The 19,012-nt window shown below is 35.0% G+C and overlaps 2 protein-coding genes across 6 annotated transcripts in view; both read right to left on the bottom strand.

The window, feature by feature from the left end:
• LOC113050491 (discoidin domain-containing receptor 2-like) overlaps nucleotides 1-7,002 on the bottom strand; it is a 37,028-nt gene extending 30,026 nt beyond the window's left edge. For all 3 annotated transcript variants that reach the window (XM_026213486.1, XM_026213487.1, XM_026213488.1), the window contains exon 1: nucleotides 6,078-7,002. The gene's annotated coding sequence lies outside the window, so the exon portion shown is untranslated. The remainder of the gene's footprint in view (nucleotides 1-6,077) is intronic.
• A 793-nt stretch (nucleotides 7,003-7,795) lies between these two features.
• On the bottom strand, nucleotides 7,796-18,837 carry LOC113050493 (UDP-N-acetylhexosamine pyrophosphorylase-like). 3 transcript variants are annotated; one of them, XM_026213492.1, is made up of 11 exons: nucleotides 18,684-18,836; nucleotides 17,769-18,067; nucleotides 16,479-16,683; nucleotides 15,321-15,496; nucleotides 14,684-14,856; nucleotides 10,788-10,981; nucleotides 10,184-10,324; nucleotides 9,798-9,986; nucleotides 9,352-9,393; nucleotides 8,671-8,737; nucleotides 7,796-8,522 (listed from the first exon to the last, which is right to left on the bottom strand). In XM_026213492.1, exons 2-11 carry the CDS (start codon nucleotides 18,043-18,045, stop codon nucleotides 8,433-8,435), a joined length of 1,554 nt encoding a protein of 517 aa, XP_026069277.1. In that variant the 5' UTR covers nucleotides 18,046-18,067; nucleotides 18,684-18,836; the 3' UTR covers nucleotides 7,796-8,432. The 3 variants fall into 3 exon arrangements, 2 of the variants coding, with proteins under 2 accessions (XP_026069277.1, XP_026069278.1); XM_026213493.1 differs by lacking the exon at nucleotides 9,352-9,393 and having other exon boundaries at nucleotides 18,684-18,837; XR_003276775.1 differs by lacking the exon at nucleotides 7,796-8,522 and having other exon boundaries at nucleotides 9,231-9,393; nucleotides 18,684-18,837.
• Nucleotides 18,838-19,012: the final 175 nt, after the last annotated feature.

Genomic DNA, 19,012 nt, shown 5'->3' with positions numbered 1-19,012 from the left:
GACTCACAACAAACCTACATTTGTGAATGGTAGTGTATGGTGAAGTGAAGTGACGTGTGGCCAAGTATGATATAAATACTCAGAATTTGTGCCCTTCAATAATTTTTCATTCACTTAACATTAATTAATCAATGAACTCTGAACAATCAATGAACAAATGTATGTCTATTAACCTACATATAAGAAATATTACATTAATATTATATTAAATATATTATTTTAATTGCATTTTTATTGTAATTTGAATACGTTACTTAATGCATTAACACATTTTAACGAATGAGACTTTATTGTAAAGTGTTACTGGAACCATTAAGTTGACTTAAATCTATTAAATATCTAAGCTTATATTCGATACATTAGTATGCATATTAGAATAGAATAGCTGGAACAGAATGGTTTTATGAAATTAAAAAGTCATAGGTCAAATCCCAAAGAATGCATGGACTCAAAAAAAATGTATATATACACATATACTGTAAGTCACTTTAAAAGTGTCTGACATACAGTATGCATAAGTGTAAACTAATAACAGTTATCTGAAATTTCATTCAAAATGGTTAAATGGGAAAAATGTAAATAATGTTGTGAAATAAAATATAACAATCCACAAGAGCATTGTATTTGCAAGTCCAAAAAAAAAAATGAAAGAATGGACTAATTTGGTAGGATTTGCAATGAGCAATAAAAGCTGCCATTATTAATATTTATTCCAAATTAATTTAGAACATAAATAGTAAAGTATATAAAATGGAAGCTTCTTCTGACAAGTATAATTCCCATTGAGGCAATTAACTAAAGTAAGAAAAACTTAAGGAAGGAAGGAAAAGTAACATGTTTCATAACAAGTTTTGTTGAGGAAAATCAGTTTTCCCAATGAGCAATTACCCTAGAGATTCTAAACATAAAAATACTTTCTATAACATGCCAGAATATTTTCTCAATATTACTGAGAAAATCTCATTTTAGAAAATCACACTAAAACAGCTTTTTTATCTGATAACAGCAGAGAGAAACCATTAGCAATCTGAAGGAACTTATTAAACACAACACCTGACTGTACAGAGGGCCAATAGTGTACACAAAAGCCGTGGCCCTTGTGAGACCTTGAAGAGTAAATATTGTAGGATTTAGCTGATTCCAAACCACAATACTGGCTCTTCAGTGCAACCTGGCAAAAAGAATCAATTACACGTTACACTATGTCTTCTAGGTGCTTTAGTCAACATGATTCACATGCAATAGGTGAAGATTGCTTTTAAAGTAAAAGAGCCTGGTTACCTCATAAACAGCATGAGGCCTATATCAGGAAATGAAAGCCTAAAATAGTGTCTTTGCAATGAGGACACAGTGTGCTCTTTGAATTCAAATGCATAGTGGGGCTCATAGCTCTCTCTCAAAAAAATAAAAAAAACGTGTTATTTTTTATTACAAGTTTTGTGGTGGGAAATCAGTTTTTCCCAATGAGCAATTACCCTAGAGATTCTAACCATAAAAAGACTCTCCGTAACATGCCAGAATACCATTACTGAGAAAATCTCATTTCAGAAAATCACACTAAAACACCTATTTACTCTATCCTATAATATTTACTCATTGCAAAATCATTGACACTATTTTTGGCTTTCATTTCCTCTTTCCTGGTATGGGCCTCATGCTGTTTATGAGGTAACCAGGCTCTGTGCGAGGCCACAGTTTTACTTTGGGGGAAGTCGTGGCTTAGTGGTTAGAGTTTGACTCCTAACCCTAAGGTTGTGGGTTCGAGTCTCGGCCCGGCAATACCACGACTTAGATGCCCTTGAGCAAGGCACTGAACCTCCAACTGCTCCCTGGGCACCGCAGCATAAATGGATGCCCACTGCTTGGGGTGTGTGTGTGTTCACTGCTGTGTATGTGCACTTTGGATGGGTTAAATGCAGAGCACAAATTCTCAGTATAGGTCACCATACTTGGCTGTATGTCACGTCACCTTCAATGTATGTATGCAGAAAGTAGTAAATACTTACAGTTAAATTAACATTAGAGATGAATGTTGGATTTCACAGGTACACATTTTCTTAATGTGAAAAGTGAAAGTGACATACAGCCAAGTATGGTGACCCATACTCAGAATTTGTGCTCTGCATTTAACCCATCCAAAGTACACACACACACACAGCAGTGAACACACACACACACTGTGAACACACACCCAGAGCAGTGGGAAGCCATTTATGCTGCGGCGCCCGGGGAGCAGTTGTACCTCATTCGTGGTATTGCCGGCCCTAGACTCAAACCCATAACCCTAGGGTTAGGAGACAAACTCTTTAACCACTAGGCCAAGACTTCTCACAGCATCAAAGAGTAAACTGCACTTCATATGCAAAGCTTTTATCTTTCTGCACTTTTTCCAGTGCCACCTCGAGGATGCTTGAGCAATGAATGCTACTGATGTTTAAAATAGGGGTCAGCCTTTGTCAGGATGGACACAGACAGAAAAGGATGCATATACAGTAGTACCAATATTAATGCAATGAAATTTGATATGATGCTTTTATTACAAAGTCATTAAAATATTTATATTATTTTATTTTTAGATTAGAGCATATCATAATACATTGAATTTATACTAAATGTAACAATGAAAGTTCATGTACTGTATAGGTTTAACTAACTTATTAAAATTTAAGCATTTAAGATTTCTTCTAGACAAATACAAACTCTAACTGTAACCAGTCTTTCATTATATAATATAACAGATCAGCTTAATCATATCTTTAGGTCTTAATTAAATATCATAACACATCATAGTCAAGATCAGGTTAAGTCATTAAAATAATTAGATATTATATGATTGAAGCTGTACTATACTTTTTTAATCTCCATATATGCTTTGTTAAACAACTCTTAACTCTAATTTTAACCATTCTGTCATTATAGAATATATATAAGCTAAATGACAACTTCAGATTGGAGGACAGATAGGTCATATCTTATTAACTTAATTAAATATCACACATCAGTGTCAAAATCTTGTTGATAATTAATTAAATATCCATTAATATTTTTGCATTACACAAGTCTATTATTATTTCACATTTAATTTAAGTTACACAATTTTTAAGTACTATTTTTAAATTATTAAAAGAATTATGTAGTATAGAATATTATATAATATTAGATATTAGTTAAATATATTCATTTTATGCATTTTTATTATTATTATTATTTTTTTTACAAAGAATCTGAGATTTTGAACAATTTACAATAAAACAGTTCATGCATGTTGTAACTAAATTATTAGTTTCCCTATAAACTTTGTTCTGAACATAAACAAATCCTAACTCTAACCAGTCTCTCATTATAGAATAGAGCAGATACGATAATGACAGCTTCATATAGATTGAAGGACCGATAGGTCATGCATTACCTAAAGGCCTCTATTAAACCTCATTGCACATCAGTGTCAAAATCTGGTTTCAATTTGTGGCCCTGTAAGTGAGAGCTTTCCAAGATCTGGGATCGTCACTTAACCAACCAAACAACCAGAAAATGATAGTGAAGGGCTCTTCAAATGGCACCTTTCAAGACAACCATATGCACTTTTGGTTATGCTTTAGAGCCTCCCCTCACTGCTCCCTGCAATTAACTGTCAAGATATTATCATCAAAAATGATGACAGTGTGATCTTCACAATCATTTTTTTTTATATATATATCCTGCACAGTTTGGAAATGTAAGCATTTGTGCAACTTCAGGATGATACTAACTTCCTCCAAATATTTGTACACTGTAAAAAGTACAATGGTAACCCATTTAATTCAATTATTATTTGCCTATCAAGTGTTATTTGCCTTTCTTGCAATTGGTTGAGAAATATACTAGCAATTTCTGTACAAAAATAGTTTCTTCCCCATTTGAGAGCTTAATGTGAGTCAGACAAGAGTGTGGCTTTATGTAATTCAGATCTGAAATTAGCACAACATACTACGTACTACTAGAGTGAACGGATTTTATTCGCCAAGCTGATATTCACAGGCCTGTACATTTAGGTATGTGGGGAACATGTGTTTTTCATCTGAAACCTCTTTCATTCCTCCCTAAAGCAAAGTCATAGCATTGCAGATATTGTACTTTTATGGAAATGCATAAATCCAAATCAAATGGCAGTTCCAGTAAAATTAGAGCCAGGCGATAGCAAAAACAGATGCAAGTGCAACGACACATGTTACAGAATCATGACATTTTGTGATGAGTAAAAGTTTTCTACTTTTCTTTAACTTATTTAGAACAGCACAAGTGACTGAAAAATATAATTGTGTCCTATCATACAAAGATGTAATATACTCTACAGTTAGCATAATTGCATAGCGATGCTATATGATAATTAAATCAATCAAGGGCCACAAACTGTATAAATTTGCTACAGGAGGTATATGAAAAAAAGAAAAGGTTGAACTTGCCTGTTTATTCTTGTGAACAGAAGTTTGGGGCATGGCATAATCATACACAATTGAAAACATTTACAATGCAGTAAGTAGTCAGCAGTTAGATTTCTTAAAAGTTGAAAATGAAGTTACATTTTTTGGACAACAATTTATGGTGTAAAGCTATATGGTCCAAATGGTTCTAGTACTGGTGAACTTCATCTGTGCACCTGCACAGAACACTGGAATGTAACATATACCCTCTCTTGAGCTTTCTGACTTAAATTACACCAAACAACTTCGCAAGTGGAAAAAACTATTTTTCCATTTCCTTTCTGAAAAGTGTTGCATGACTCATTCAAGACTCAATGCAAGCAGAGGGTGCTTTCTTCCGGAAACATCAATGCAACATATTTCCAAAAGAGCAGAGAGCTAAAAATAAATAAATAAAAAATAAATAATAAAATTGCTAATCAACTTTAAATATAAATATTATATGATTTTTTTTTTATTTATTTATTTTTTAAATTAAAGCTCTGGATTCTGAAATGCTTACATAAATTTAAGGATGTATACATAAGTAGTTCAAATGAATCTCATAAACAAATCTGTCTCAAAATGATTTTTTAAAGATGTATGAAGTCTGTTCACCTCAAGTTCACACATGTGGTCCTATAGCAAGTAACAGCAGGTGCAACTTCCTGTCACACCCACTGATTTATATTTTAAGGTGTCCTTGTTGTATATATTTACAATTATAATGACAATTATTTATGCATAAGTAACCCTAATCATAACCCTAATTAATCCTAACTCTATAGTACTGTATGTACATGTATTTAATTAATATTACTCAGTTCTTAAATGAATAATTACACTATAACTAGGACAGCTTAAAATAAAGTGTAACCCAACTTCCTAATTTATGATGATTATACAAATAAAAAGTCAAAATACTTTGCATAATTTTAAACAATATGTTTTATAAACAATTAAAATTTTTGTGAAGTGCTTTACTTAAAAGGTGTGTTTATCAAAATATTCAAAATATTATATTTTTTAAGCGAGGCTCAACTTTCCAAATACTTTTTACAAATAGAAAAGCCACTGTACTTTCACTTGCGTGTGTATCACAGCCACCATTCAAACTCGTTATTAGGAAACAGCATCCTCATGTTAACTTCTAGAGAAGTTTTATAATACAAATACTAATACAAGGGGCACATTTATAATTCTACAAAGCTGCATTGCATAGTAAAACACGAGGAAGACAGTACTGAAGAACAGCAGGAGAAACTAATACAATTATTCATAATATCCTATCAAAATCAAGTACTTTGAGTACACTTGTGTGAAATTTAACAAGCCAGAACATACAATGGCTACCTTGTAAAAAAAGTCAATTCAGAACAGCTGGTTTGCCAAAGTTCACAGGATCAAGTCGCTCTGCTATCCGCTATTTTAGTCTGCCATGCAGACAGTGGCTGTCCAGTGCAAGGTTTAACCAAAAAACAAACAAAGAAACAGCACTAATACACATTAAATCATCTTAAAACCATCACAATCAATAATATACTGTACATATTTCCTTGAAACCAACAGAGGAAATGATCAAACTTTCTTGAAAAATAAAGAAAGAAAACAAAGAAAAGAGACAGTATGTAGACTTACTGCTTGGGTTGCTGTTTTCAAACCATCTGTCCAAGGATTTCTTAATTCCAAGTAATGTATGTCTTATCAGGAGGACGAAAACAAGTCCTTTTGTTTCTCTCCGAAGTTCTCTTTCAGATCTCACTCTCAGGCACAGTGAGCTGATGTAAGACACCACTGGATGAGGGAAAACAGAGAGCAAGAGGAGCGAGAGAGAGAGAGAGAGAGGCTAAAAAAACTAACATTCTGGGGATTCTTGGGGAAATGCCAAAGTCCCAGAATGCTTCTTGCCATACAGAAGGTTTCAATTAAGTCAGAATCATGTGGCCAATCAGAGAAGATTTTCTTGAAAATCCAACAGCATTTAGAATGTTTACACTGTCTTTCAGAATGTTTTGAATGTTTTATTTGCATATGATATTATTATCCTTTGCCATATATTGGCTCTCACTAGTCATTTCAAATGTTTTGAAGATGCAGTGAATTTATCTTTCCCCATTTACGTTTCTTTGCATTTATTGTCCTACCAGATATCCTGCTTATAAAAACTATTAAGTATAGGTAATGTGGGACCTGATACCACAGATAGATCTGCTTGTAACTTTGGAATTGTGCATCAATATAACTTAAGTTCTTAATGAGCTCTCTGAATTTAGTTTGCCTTCCCCTTTAAATCCCTCCTCCATCTCTATAGAGGAAAATCATTCTGCAAGATGAGAAAAGCAGTCGCAGCTTTTTATTTTTTTTTCACCATTAGCTTAGGCTAGGGACAGGATATTCAATAATAATTTATAGATGGAAAACCGATTCAGAACTATTGTTATAGGAGAAAAAGTAAGCAAAATAAAAATTCAACATTTCTCCACTGATTTGAAGAAACACAAATCTGTACACTGCATAATTTGATTACCACTAAATATCAAAAAGTTTATCATGATTTAAAGCCTAAATAATTGCCCTTGAGCTATTTCTCATTATCCAAAGCCACCAACAGTACATTATTTGCAGGAACCATCTGCCTGGATTTATGTACCTTCCTCAAGTGCACAAAAAGTAACAGGATACGAAGAAATCCAGGTTGTGGATTGCCTATATTTGATCTTGAACAATCAACATTTGTACAGGCAAGCTAGTTTTAAAACATCCATTAAATACATCCTCATGGTTACAACACTCAATATTCATTTTCAAGATATTATTCTCTCATTTCCAAGCTTTGTGAGGCGTTTATACAGGGATCGGGATTGATGGACTTAGTTTAAGGCATATTTCTATCCATTTTTCATCATGGCAATGAGACAAACACTGGCCAGATTCAACCATGTGATAAGTGTAAACAGATACACTTTAACATTTTTCAAAACATTTCTCTATTCAGCTTTTTCTTTTTTTTTTGGAGAACCAAATTAAGTGTCAGGAACTGATATTTTCATTGCCAATAGAGAAGTTAACTCAAATCCAAGAATTCAGAGAAAATGTTTTCAGTTTAACCGAAAAATAAAAATAAAATACAAAATTTAAAAATAATTTTGAGAAGGTGCCTGTTTATGCTAATTATATGCTTGAAACAAGGAAGCATTTGTCTCTGCTTTAATGTGAATCTGTAAATTGTCAAATTATATGTAATATCATTCTCTGATTTCCATGCATCTTGTGCAAATGTAAGTCAAGGAATTCCCATAAATGGTTGCTGAGAATAGTATACAGAAATCAAGGTAAACAAACAAATCAATCATTCATACAGATAAATTATTTTATAAATGCATGTGCACAAACAAACATAAATGGTGCATACAAAGGCTAATCGGAAAAGTGAGATAGAAAGCGTGTAAAAGAGAGAGAAGGTGTCTCGAAGTGCACACTGTAAATGGCAGCAACAGAATCCAACCAATCAGAATCTCTCCCTTAAACCCTGTGATGGAAAGTCTGATAAACATTCTCACTCACTTTTTCTTGACGAAAGACATACCTGTCAAAAACAGTCATCCATAAAGACCACCAAACTTTGTTCTACATGTGTCTACGTTTTCAGAGAGTGGAACAAATGAAGGAATGCCTAAAATCTTAGCAGTGTCCATTCATGCAATCTACAGCACTGTGCATCATTTGACATAGATAAATTAAACAGTTAAATTCATAGGTTCCAATTCTAGAAAAAAAAAGCACTGCGCATTGATATAAAAATAAGTCTTCCCAAAATAAATAGTTTGATTATAAAATTATTTGATTATGATTGGCCTTCTGGCACCCTTTCTTCCTTCATTTTATTGCACAAGAATTTCAAGGTTTCCTCCACCCTGGCAGGAAGTGAGATGAAAATGATAAAGAGATAAAAGAGTCTTCATTCTGGTTTCAATGCCGCAGCTGGCTGGAGGTTCACAGGCCGTTCTTCACAAGCTTGTGGACACTGTTCTCATCGATGAGCAGAGTGGGCTGGAAAGCTTGTCCATTCAGATGCTCCAACCCCTTGGAAACACAGAGGCTATTAGTTCTGTGAAACAGGAACTAGCATGCCTAAAATGTCTGTTGTTTGTTCTTGCACCTAAACCATATATTAGATTAAAAATACTCTGGGATTGATATTCAGATTAAAATATGACTTTATGCCTCTCACCTCACCACCATACGACACAAGAGGAGAGATCTCACATTTGATTGGCAGGTCTGTTCCATCCTTCAAGCTGTGATAAGCAGAGCACCAGAATGAGTTATAGATTTGAATACATTTTGCATTTCCAGATCAATCATTAATCATGTCTTATAAGATTTGAAATGATTTAAGCCAATGTTAGATTTAATATCAATTCAAAATAAGACTTAAGTTTAAACTTACAAATTAAAAAAGGGAGATATTTTCGCTTCAGTAATCAAAATAAATCAATTCCACTACAAATCGTTCACCCATTAGATACAATTCTGATCACCTCAGTCGATTTATGCACCATGCAAACATTTTGAATAAATTTAAATATATTAACAATACAAAATCGTTCCATTTTCTGTCATTTTGCAACAAAAGGAAAATTTGATAAGCACCTAAACCAGATTAATTGTTATAGTGATGAGCGGCAATGTTCCATTCAGCATGCCTGATGCCCATTTCCCATCATGCATCATATTATTCTGCCCATTAGTAGCTGCTGTTTGGGACAGAGCTGGTTAAAAGATGCCAACCTTTACCACAGCCATCTGGGATCGGACACCTTCTCCCACTGAACTCTTAACAGCTACACGAATCTACTAAGAGAGCGAAGCCCCATCACCATGCACTACATACGACAGTGAGAATAGTTACTTCTGGCTGACTTCAGGAGTGACTGTCCCTGCTGGTCCAGGTCTAGAAATGTTACACAGGAAATATAGTGTGGTTACACTATAACTGAAGATAAAGGGGAGTGAAACTGAACACGGGTGGGAAGGAAATGTGTACAACGATGCAAGAGTTGCAACATATTGGGTTTAAAGAGACATTTTCACAGAGCTCCTTTCCACATAATGACAGAATTACTGTCAAGATCAAAAAACGACTAAAGCAAAAGAACATTCATTATAAAAAACAAAATGAAAAATAAACTGAAAAAAAATAATTCATATATTCATACGGACAATAGCTATGTGACAATTCTTTAAAAATTCTCATTGTGTATTCCATGGAAAGAATGATACCAAACAGGTTTGGGAAAGCACAAGGGTGAGTAAATAATGAGAGAATTCTTGAGAATTCTTGAGTGCATGTCTCACCTGGGTATAGCAGGTAAACGTGTTCCATTCTCATCAACGAAATGTCCTCCTGCATTTAAGATCCAGCGGTGATGCAGGGACATGAGAGCTTGACGGGCCGTAGTGGGGTTGTCCTTCCCATCCTGACTGTCTGCATTTTTCAACGGAGAAAACTCGTCTTCTCTCAGAACTTCATATACCACAAACTTTCTGCCATAGACACAAAAAAAGTTTCAATAACTTATTGAACAAGCCTAAAGCAATACTTCTGCCAAAGAAAAGTTTAAAAGAAATGCAAAAAAAACACCAGAGTATACGATTTTCTAATAACAGTTACAATTGAAAAGTTTCATTACAATCCAATTAAAATAAAAGAAGAAAATTAAAACGTAATTCCTGACACTAACTTGGCAAACTGGAATATGTCGAAGACAAATTTTTCCATCTTAATCCCATTGGGTTTGTCAGGCTTGATCATCTGTCCTTTGGTGTTCACGTAGGGAATTTTCTTCTGTGCCACATGGTGTTGCAACTGAGGCTCGTGAATACTAAAAGTGAGATATAGAGGTATAAAAGACAGAGCGATGGACAGGCAGACAGTAACGGAGAGAAAAGTGAAGCATGTTCTTTCAGTTAAATGACAATAAGAGAACACGTCTGGCAAAGTCATCTGTGTTTAAAATACCAGACATTTAAAAGCTGCAGATGTTCCTCTTCTGACTTTACCTCATTCTCAGTGCACATTAAAGTCAGCTCCATCCTGTCTAGTATTTACAAGAAGGCTAACCTTATTAGAAAAAGCTCATAAAAATAGCTGTACTGTGTTATATTACAAAGGTCATTGCCTAGCGACAACATATAATCAAATAGCTCCTAAAGCTGTGATTCATGGATGAGTAATCAAAAATGAACCTACATACTTTGCCAAAAATTAATTAAAAATATTTGGTGAAAATTACTCTGACAGCTGACTCATACAATACATGAAGCACTCTCTGAGGACTGACTAACCTCACGATCTCTTTGAGGAATGTGAGGGTGAAGAAGTGATTGGCTATGTTGCCGGCATTGAACAGAAGTCGTCCATCCGCACTTCGCTTCTCTGCTGTTTCCAGAGTAATCTCGCTGTACTCCACTACTTGATAACGGCCGTCCACCTTAGAGACCACGCCCACTGCCTCTGTTGGATTGGTCTTCTCCACAACCTGCCAGAATCAGTAGATTAATGTTTGGACAACGTGAATGCATTTCATTTTTGTCAGTATTCAGTACTTTCCTGCACATGCAATACCTGCCACCCTTTATTTTAGATCCCTTTTTAGATCACTGCTATTTAGATCATTTTGTGCTTCAAGTAATCTGTAGCTATATATATATATATATATATATATATATATATATATATATATATATATATATATATATATATATATATATATATATATATATATATATATTTATAAATGAACAATTTATCGTAACAAACCCTGGAAATTTTTGTTAATGATTACATTTGATTTAGTACACGTTTATCAGTTGTCATAAAGATTGTATCATGTCAGCAGAAAATTTGTCATAACGTAAAGTACTAAACCCAGTTTCAGTTTAATTGAAGTTTATTGCCATATCAGCATCACAGGCTATTTCATGGCAAAGATTATATAATAGAAAAATATAGTAGAACAAAATACAAAATACAATAACCATAAATAAATTAATAAAAAACAAAGTAGTTTAAATTTACTTTTTAAAGAAATTTCTGTGTATGTAAACGTTTTCTGGGTCACCAACCAATAAAAGTCTACGAGTTTATCTAGTATGTCCAATACGAAACTAAAATTTATTTTTAACATTTAAAGGAATTTACGATGAAAGACAAATCTACCAGTACAGATTAATTCAAATCATTTTTTGTGTAAGTACTAAACAAGCTGCAGTGTTTGAATGGGACTGAGGAATGGGCTTCTCGGTTGATGACGGGTCAGCACTGGGGGGAGGCTTCGAGCTAAAACCACTTTAAATGCATGCTTCAGAAGTTATGAGGGGTGGGTCTAAATGTTCTTACTATCATGCCCCTGTCACACAGGAACTGTTTAACTGCTAGCAGCTTCTGAGAGCTCAGGATTTAAAACCAGCTGTTTAGTATTCATGTCTGAACTAAATATCACATGCTAATACTTTCATTAATCACATATTGTATGCTAATGATTCAGTTTTATGCATTTAAGGCTTTTTGTTTTCATACTGTGAATTACAAAATCAATACCTCACTTCCAATTGTTCGAAACAACAACAACTAATCATAAAAAAAAAAAAAAATCCTGTTAAGAGCAGAGAGAAAGATTCTGAATCCGAAATATTTGTCAATGAAACGAGCACTTCCAGATTCCTTGAAATACTACAGTCATTACGTCACTAACCGGTCACACAAGAAAAACCTGTTAAGTTTCACTCACTTTCAGAGTTTCACAGGAACACACCTAATGTGAACCTTATCATAATAATAGTCACAGATACAGATTTAGCATTTTGCGTCGGACATCTGTATTGCTATAAACATCTTTATTCCTGATCATGTAAATGGGAATGCAGCTTCAACCTAGCAATATAGTTTCCACTGCATCATAATAACCATTATAATGTGTCAAAAACTGTGAGGCAGGCTACACTGAGAAAGAAGGCTAAATTAATTGGTATCCTACATCAGCAGGCTAGTTATAGAAGAGTTTTATTACTATTATTATTTATTTAATCAAAAATAGAGTAAAAACAGCAATATTGTGAAATACTATTACAATAACTAATATATATATATATATATATATATATATATATATATATATATATATATATATATATATATATATATATATATATATATATATATATATATATATATATATATATATATAATGTGTGTATGTAATTTATTCCTGTAATGGCTAAATCCTTCAGAATGATCCTTCAGAAATGCTTCTAATATTCCAATTTGGTGCCAACGAAATATTCCTTATTATCAATGTTAAAATATTTTTTTTTTCTTTGATGATTCTTTGATGAATAGAAATTTTAAGAGAACAGCATTTATTGGATATAGAAATCTTCTGTAATATGTTGTGACTGTCCATTTTGATTAATTTAATGAGTCTTTGCTAAAAAACAATTTCACTCAATTGCTTTAAAAAAAAAATGACCCCAAACAATAGTGTAAATCCCTGTATATACCTACTGTAGCTGCTCCATCTAGTGGACTATCAAAATAAGTTTTGTTTGAAATATGTGACAAGGCACTTCTTAAAGGGATAGTTCACCCAAAAATCTAAATTATGTCATTAATAACTCACCCTCATGTCTTGACTCGTTCATGAGTCAAGAACCGTTTCTGTCAGACGTTTCCGATTTGAGAACCGAGGAGCTGATGATACTGCGCATGTGTGATTCAGCGTGAAGCAGACTGACACACAGAGCATCTGAAACGAACAGATTCTTTTGGGGATTGATTCTGAACTGATTCTGAGCTAGTGTTATTAGCGCAGGTAAACCGAAGGCTTGACTCAAGGGCAATCATCGCCAATGACGCCATTACGTTGAGCGCAAAAGAACCGGCGAACCGTTTTCTTCAACCGGTTTATTGAATTGAACTGTCCGAAAGAACTACTTGTGATCCGAAATTGATGCAACCGGTTCTTGACTCATGAACGAGTCAGTCTTTTGTTCGTTATCTGGCTCGGCTCGGTGTTAATCTTCGGTTCTCTTCACAGCAGTTCAGTCAGTGTACTGTTTGAGTAAATTAACTTTTCCTTTCCCAACCCTTCTTCTAAATTATTTCATTCTTGCATGCAATATTGGATTTTTTTTTTCTTGATAATGTCAATATTTGACTGTTACCTGACTGTTGACATCGACATTGCGATACTTACAAGAAATGTCGATATACAATAATATTGTCATATCGCCCAGCCCCAGTGTGGATACACCAAAAAAAGCAACATTTGTGTTAGTATTTACCGTACTAAGCACCACAGCTTTGTCAAATACCAGCAACAAGGATGTGTTTGGATGGTATACATTAGATTATAATGTTGATCATTACCATATGCAATTACTGAGGTATCACTTCTTCTTTAACCTCTTATTCCCAAAATTACTCCGGGATATTGGTTTGTTTGAACTCAAAGGGAGTGTGAGCCACATTAAAAAAGTTAACAGCTTAAGTTATTTGTAGATTAATGTGTATTGGATAAGCGAACCATTTATAACGATTCAGTTCGATTTGGTGAACTGGTCCAAAAAGATCCGGTTACATCGAATTATTCGTTCGCGAACCGGATATGACAAACTGCCTTGTTTTGAACTGTATCACAACAGACACGGAGAAGACAATGCTGAATAAAGTCGTAGTTTTTGCTATTTTTGGACCAAATTTTTTTTTTTCGATGCTTCAAAAAATTCTAACCGACCCTCTGATGTCACATGTACTATTTGATGATGTTTCTCTTACCTTTCTGGACATGGACAGTATACCGTGCACACAGTTTCATTGGAGGGACTGAGAGCTCTCAGACTAAATCTAAAATATCTTAAACTGTGTTCCGAAGATGAACAGAGGTCTTATGGGTTTGGAACAACATGAGGGTGAGTTATTAATGATTTTTATTAATTTAGATTTTTAGATGAACTATTCCTTTAATTACACAGTTAATTCAGGTCAGGGTATTGACCACAAATACAGATTAAAAAAATAATGATAATTGATCAGCTGTGCACAGCTTTAATGATGATAAACCGTTTAGCTTGTGGATTTATGAACAAATTCGTAATAGAACTGTATTTGCTTAAAGATTTTTGCATTATGTATAAGAGAGGAAATACCTGCAAGGACAGGGCTGGGTATGTTAAGGACTGACCTTTGCACCACAATCAGCTCCTTTCAGTGTACAGAAACCAATGAAAGCAGGGTCAGCCACTTTCACAAGAATGTTGTCTACACAGTAGACGTGGACGTAGGAGATTCCTCTCGTCTCCATGTCCTTCACAATGTTCTGTGTCCCCAGAGCTCTGTACAGGCCCCCGTTTCCATCTGAATACGAATATTAATAGAAAACATACAAGTGCTGAATATTCACTCGAGTATTATAATTATGAATCTCAGCAAGCTTTTCAGTCATGGTATCACGTTGTTCGCAAACTATGAACCCAACCTGGAGTTTCGTGGTGGAATTTCTAATGGGTTTTTCTTTTTTGATTAACGAGTAAAGTAAGGTCAGATTATTTGAAGAGGCTTTAAATGTTTAGTTTTCATTAAGATTTCATTAAGATTTCATTAAGTTGTCAGATCAGGGGTGTCAATCTTGATTTATTTCCAACCCTAATTAAACACACCTGATCCAGTTTATCAAGTCCTTCAGGCTTATTTAGAAAACCAAATGATCTGTGTTTTGGAGCAGGGTTGGATCAAAAGTCTGCAGTGCTTCGGCCCTCCAGCAATTGAGTTTAAGAGCCTTGAACTAGAGATACAAACCTTGCTTAAAAAAAAAAACTGACCTGGTGCCATGGCCAGTTTGCCTTTGCCCTCTAGAATAATTTTCCCATTAAAGTCCACAGCGGGAAGCATGCCTTGCTGAAAGAAAAACACATTCTCTTCCTTCAGGCCGAAGTATTTGTGTCGTATGAAGAACTCTTTGGTCATGTCCATTGTTCTGCCACTTGTCATAATGTACCTGATCAATCAAAACATCGATCATGTCATTGACAGAATCTTAGCTTAATGTACACTACTGTCTAAAAAAAGTCTATTGTTTTTGTAAGGAGTCTTGCTCACCAAGGCTGCGTTTATTTGATTATTTTAATATTTAAAAATGTAATTTATTCCTGTGATTGCAAAGCTGAATTTTCAGCAGCCACTACTACAGTCTTCAGTGTCACATGATTACCGTTAGAAATCATTTTTAATATGCTGAGTTGGTGCTCAAGAGTCATTTCTTATCACAGTTTAAAACAATTGTACTGCTTTATATTTTCGTGGAAATCGCGATACATCATTTTTAGGATGCTTTTATGAATACAAAGTTCAAAAGAACAGTTAAATTATGTTTCAAATAAATGCTGTCACTTTTGTTCAACTTATTGCATTATTTATTCTAAAACACAATTTATAATTACTTATAAAAAATAAAAAAAGGGAAAAAAAAATTATGATGATATTAGCATGTTTTATTTTTTTGGACACAGTAAACTTTAGATGCTAAAATGATGGTGACATTATGGTGTTCCATAAAGTATATTGTCATATGACAATGTCGTTCATGCAGTCATATAAAGAATTATCAGCTTTCTTTAAATAATAAGCTAAGATTAGAGCTGATCATTAGGGCATCATACTGTATGTCATGTATCAGAGGTCAATTCTACTGGGCAGAGATTGACTCTAAAAAATTTTTCTCTAGAGTTCGGACCTAGCTGCGCAGGAGGACGACATGCTGGTGTTATGCCAACCTGATTACACACTGACTAAACCATGTAACAAGGTCACATGTTTTATGGTAAGAGGGAAGAAACTTCCTCAAGATCAAAACCAGTCTGGTAATCAAAGTAATTAAATTCATCAATCATTGACATCAATCATTGACTACTTCCTTGGGAATTCCAATGCAAGTACACTGTAATAGAATATAATAAAATTATGCTTACTGATCATCTTACCATGGGATACAGCACTTCCTTGTGTGCTGTTTTTCAGCAAGCTGTTCCAGTTTTCTGATGCGTTCCGCTTGGATCTGAAAGAGGGTTTTGCGAGAGGGGAGGCCCACATCATACATGCCTTTTGGATATGATACACCCAGCCGTGTCCCTTGACCTCCAGCCAACAGAAGAACTGCCACTTTGTTCTCTGATATACAACGCAGGCCTATGTAGAATGATGGGAGGTTAGGTCACTTTAGCAAACAAGTGTTAATACTATAACTATATCATACAATTCAGTCATAGGTCACTGCTCCCATTACATGAATCCTTAATGTGAAATATGCTATACAAATGTAACTTACTCAGCAATGCAGAGAAAAGACATGGATGCTGTGGGTATAAATTGTCTGGATACTTAAGCAACAGTTTGTGTTTAATTATCTGCAGATAACAATGGCAAATATCATGAACTTTTATGAGGCCTGCTTTATCTAACATAAATTACTGTTATGCTTGATGTTACATCACCCACGCACAGCCTTGAATATGCTAAAACATGACTTGTATGTGAATTAAAAAAGTATAAAAAAAAATCTTAAAGTATTTTGAAAAATGAAAGGAACAAAGATGACACAAAAATCATTGGGTATCATAGTCATATAGTCTGTTTAAAGATGATGTGATGCTTGAATGAGCTCAGCATGACTTCATACGTCATACCTAACCAGAACCAGATGTTTTCAGTCTGTTTGGAAGCATCCTTGCCCAAAATGGAGTACTGGGACAAAACAATGTTTAATCAAATCTGAAACCTATTTTATAAAATAGTGGCTTTAGACGGACCCTGGACAGAAATCCTGAGTTGTTGATTTCTTATCTCTTGGGGGTCATGATTTGTCTAAGGATGGTTCTCGGCAGGCCATTTAGGTGGAGAAGACCACATTGCATCACTCATTGTGTTTTGTTGTGCAATATTTCTTAGCAACATTATCACATCACAACACTTTCACATTTGGATTATATTATTAAGTGAAACATAATCTGTTATGCTTTTGCAGTTGTTTAAAATGGCTTTGTGTATAAATGTCTCCGCCTGTCCACTTGGTCAGACTGGGAAACCAACTTGCTGACCAGCTAAACTCCAACTTGGCCAGGATGAGAAACCCACCGAAAACAATTGTAATTGTAATGGTTTTATTGTAAAACCACCCACTTAAACCCACTTACAAAAGAACCTTAGGTGGTTTCTTTTCGGGAAAGCAAAATACTGTGTGAGATGGAGTCCTGTAAAACAATATCTTAGCTCACCCTCTTCTTCCCATTCTTTGAGACATTCACGATCGCGGGTTACACTTCCCAAAACTTCTCGGGGCACCGGCTCCATCCTGGTGTCCACCTTCTCCTGCGAGGTCTGCCCAGATGTCTTCATGGCAGTTTTAAAGAAGTTATTGATCTCCATGAAGTCCAGACTCTCCAAGTCAACAATCATCTCATCTTGTTCCTCAGGCCTTAGCTGGTCCCAAAACTGGAGGAGATGATTCTGCCCGGCTTCATTGAGTCTCTGAGCCAGTTTGCTGGTGTCCATGGTCTCTCGTGTAGATCTGAATCTGTCAGTAATGGAACAGAGGTGGAAACAAAGTGACACTGACTATCTAAGAGCATTACAAACTCCTGGCAGATCTACCCGTCTTATCCCACCCATAAACTGATAACTACTCTGTGTACGCACTTAGTCAAATAAACTTGAGGTAGACTAAGTCTAAGGTCAGGTGTTTACCTTTAATCAAAGATCAGCATTTTTGATTGGCTGGAGCACAACATAGACCATTACTGGCCATCTGAAAGCCAACTGAACAGTAATCAAGTTTGATAAATGAACAGTAATCAAGTTTGATAAAAGTCTGACACTCCTGATTAAAGATCACCTGCTCATAAATTCCAACTGTCTTATTCAATACATCTTGTGATTATTGTTCAACAACACTTAATGTAAACTTCTGGTTTATTAAAATCAAGGTATCAATTTTTGTCATAGCCATTCATAAAAAGAAACACACAGACTGTAGCATATAACGCCTGTAATAATTATCCACATCTAGCCCATATTTGCCCACAAACTCAAGTCGATAGACCGCCTTTTTGACAACAGTACAGCTCTCTGCTGAACCAAGCCTTAAGAAATGTTTTATGATGGTAAAATTAACAACATCATAATATTCTTACCTTTCGAGAAGCTGCTGAACACTTAATACTTCCCTCTCACTTCTGTGGGACTAAAGACACGGTAACATCTCCTGAGAGCGCCGCCTTCGCCGCCCGGGATCCTCCTCCGACATCCGTCAGACTGACGTGGCCAAGTACACACGGAAACACCAAAACCGTGCTACTTTTCCACACCCATGTTCCGGCAAACCCCACCTCCTTCGGACGAATGGGCGGGTCTAACTGCCTCAATTCAGTCCATGAATAGACAGACGAGCTGTCATTCATATACTCATAGCCAACAGATTTGAGGTGAAGCGCGGGACTTGCTAGACAATAAATAAAAAGCG

The sequence above is a fragment of the Carassius auratus genome, chromosome 31 (assembly GCF_003368295.1).
Source record: "Carassius auratus strain Wakin chromosome 31, ASM336829v1, whole genome shotgun sequence".
Classification (NCBI taxonomy): Eukaryota; Metazoa; Chordata; class Actinopteri; order Cypriniformes; family Cyprinidae; genus Carassius; species Carassius auratus.
This window is presented reverse-complemented; position numbering and strand designations above follow the sequence as displayed.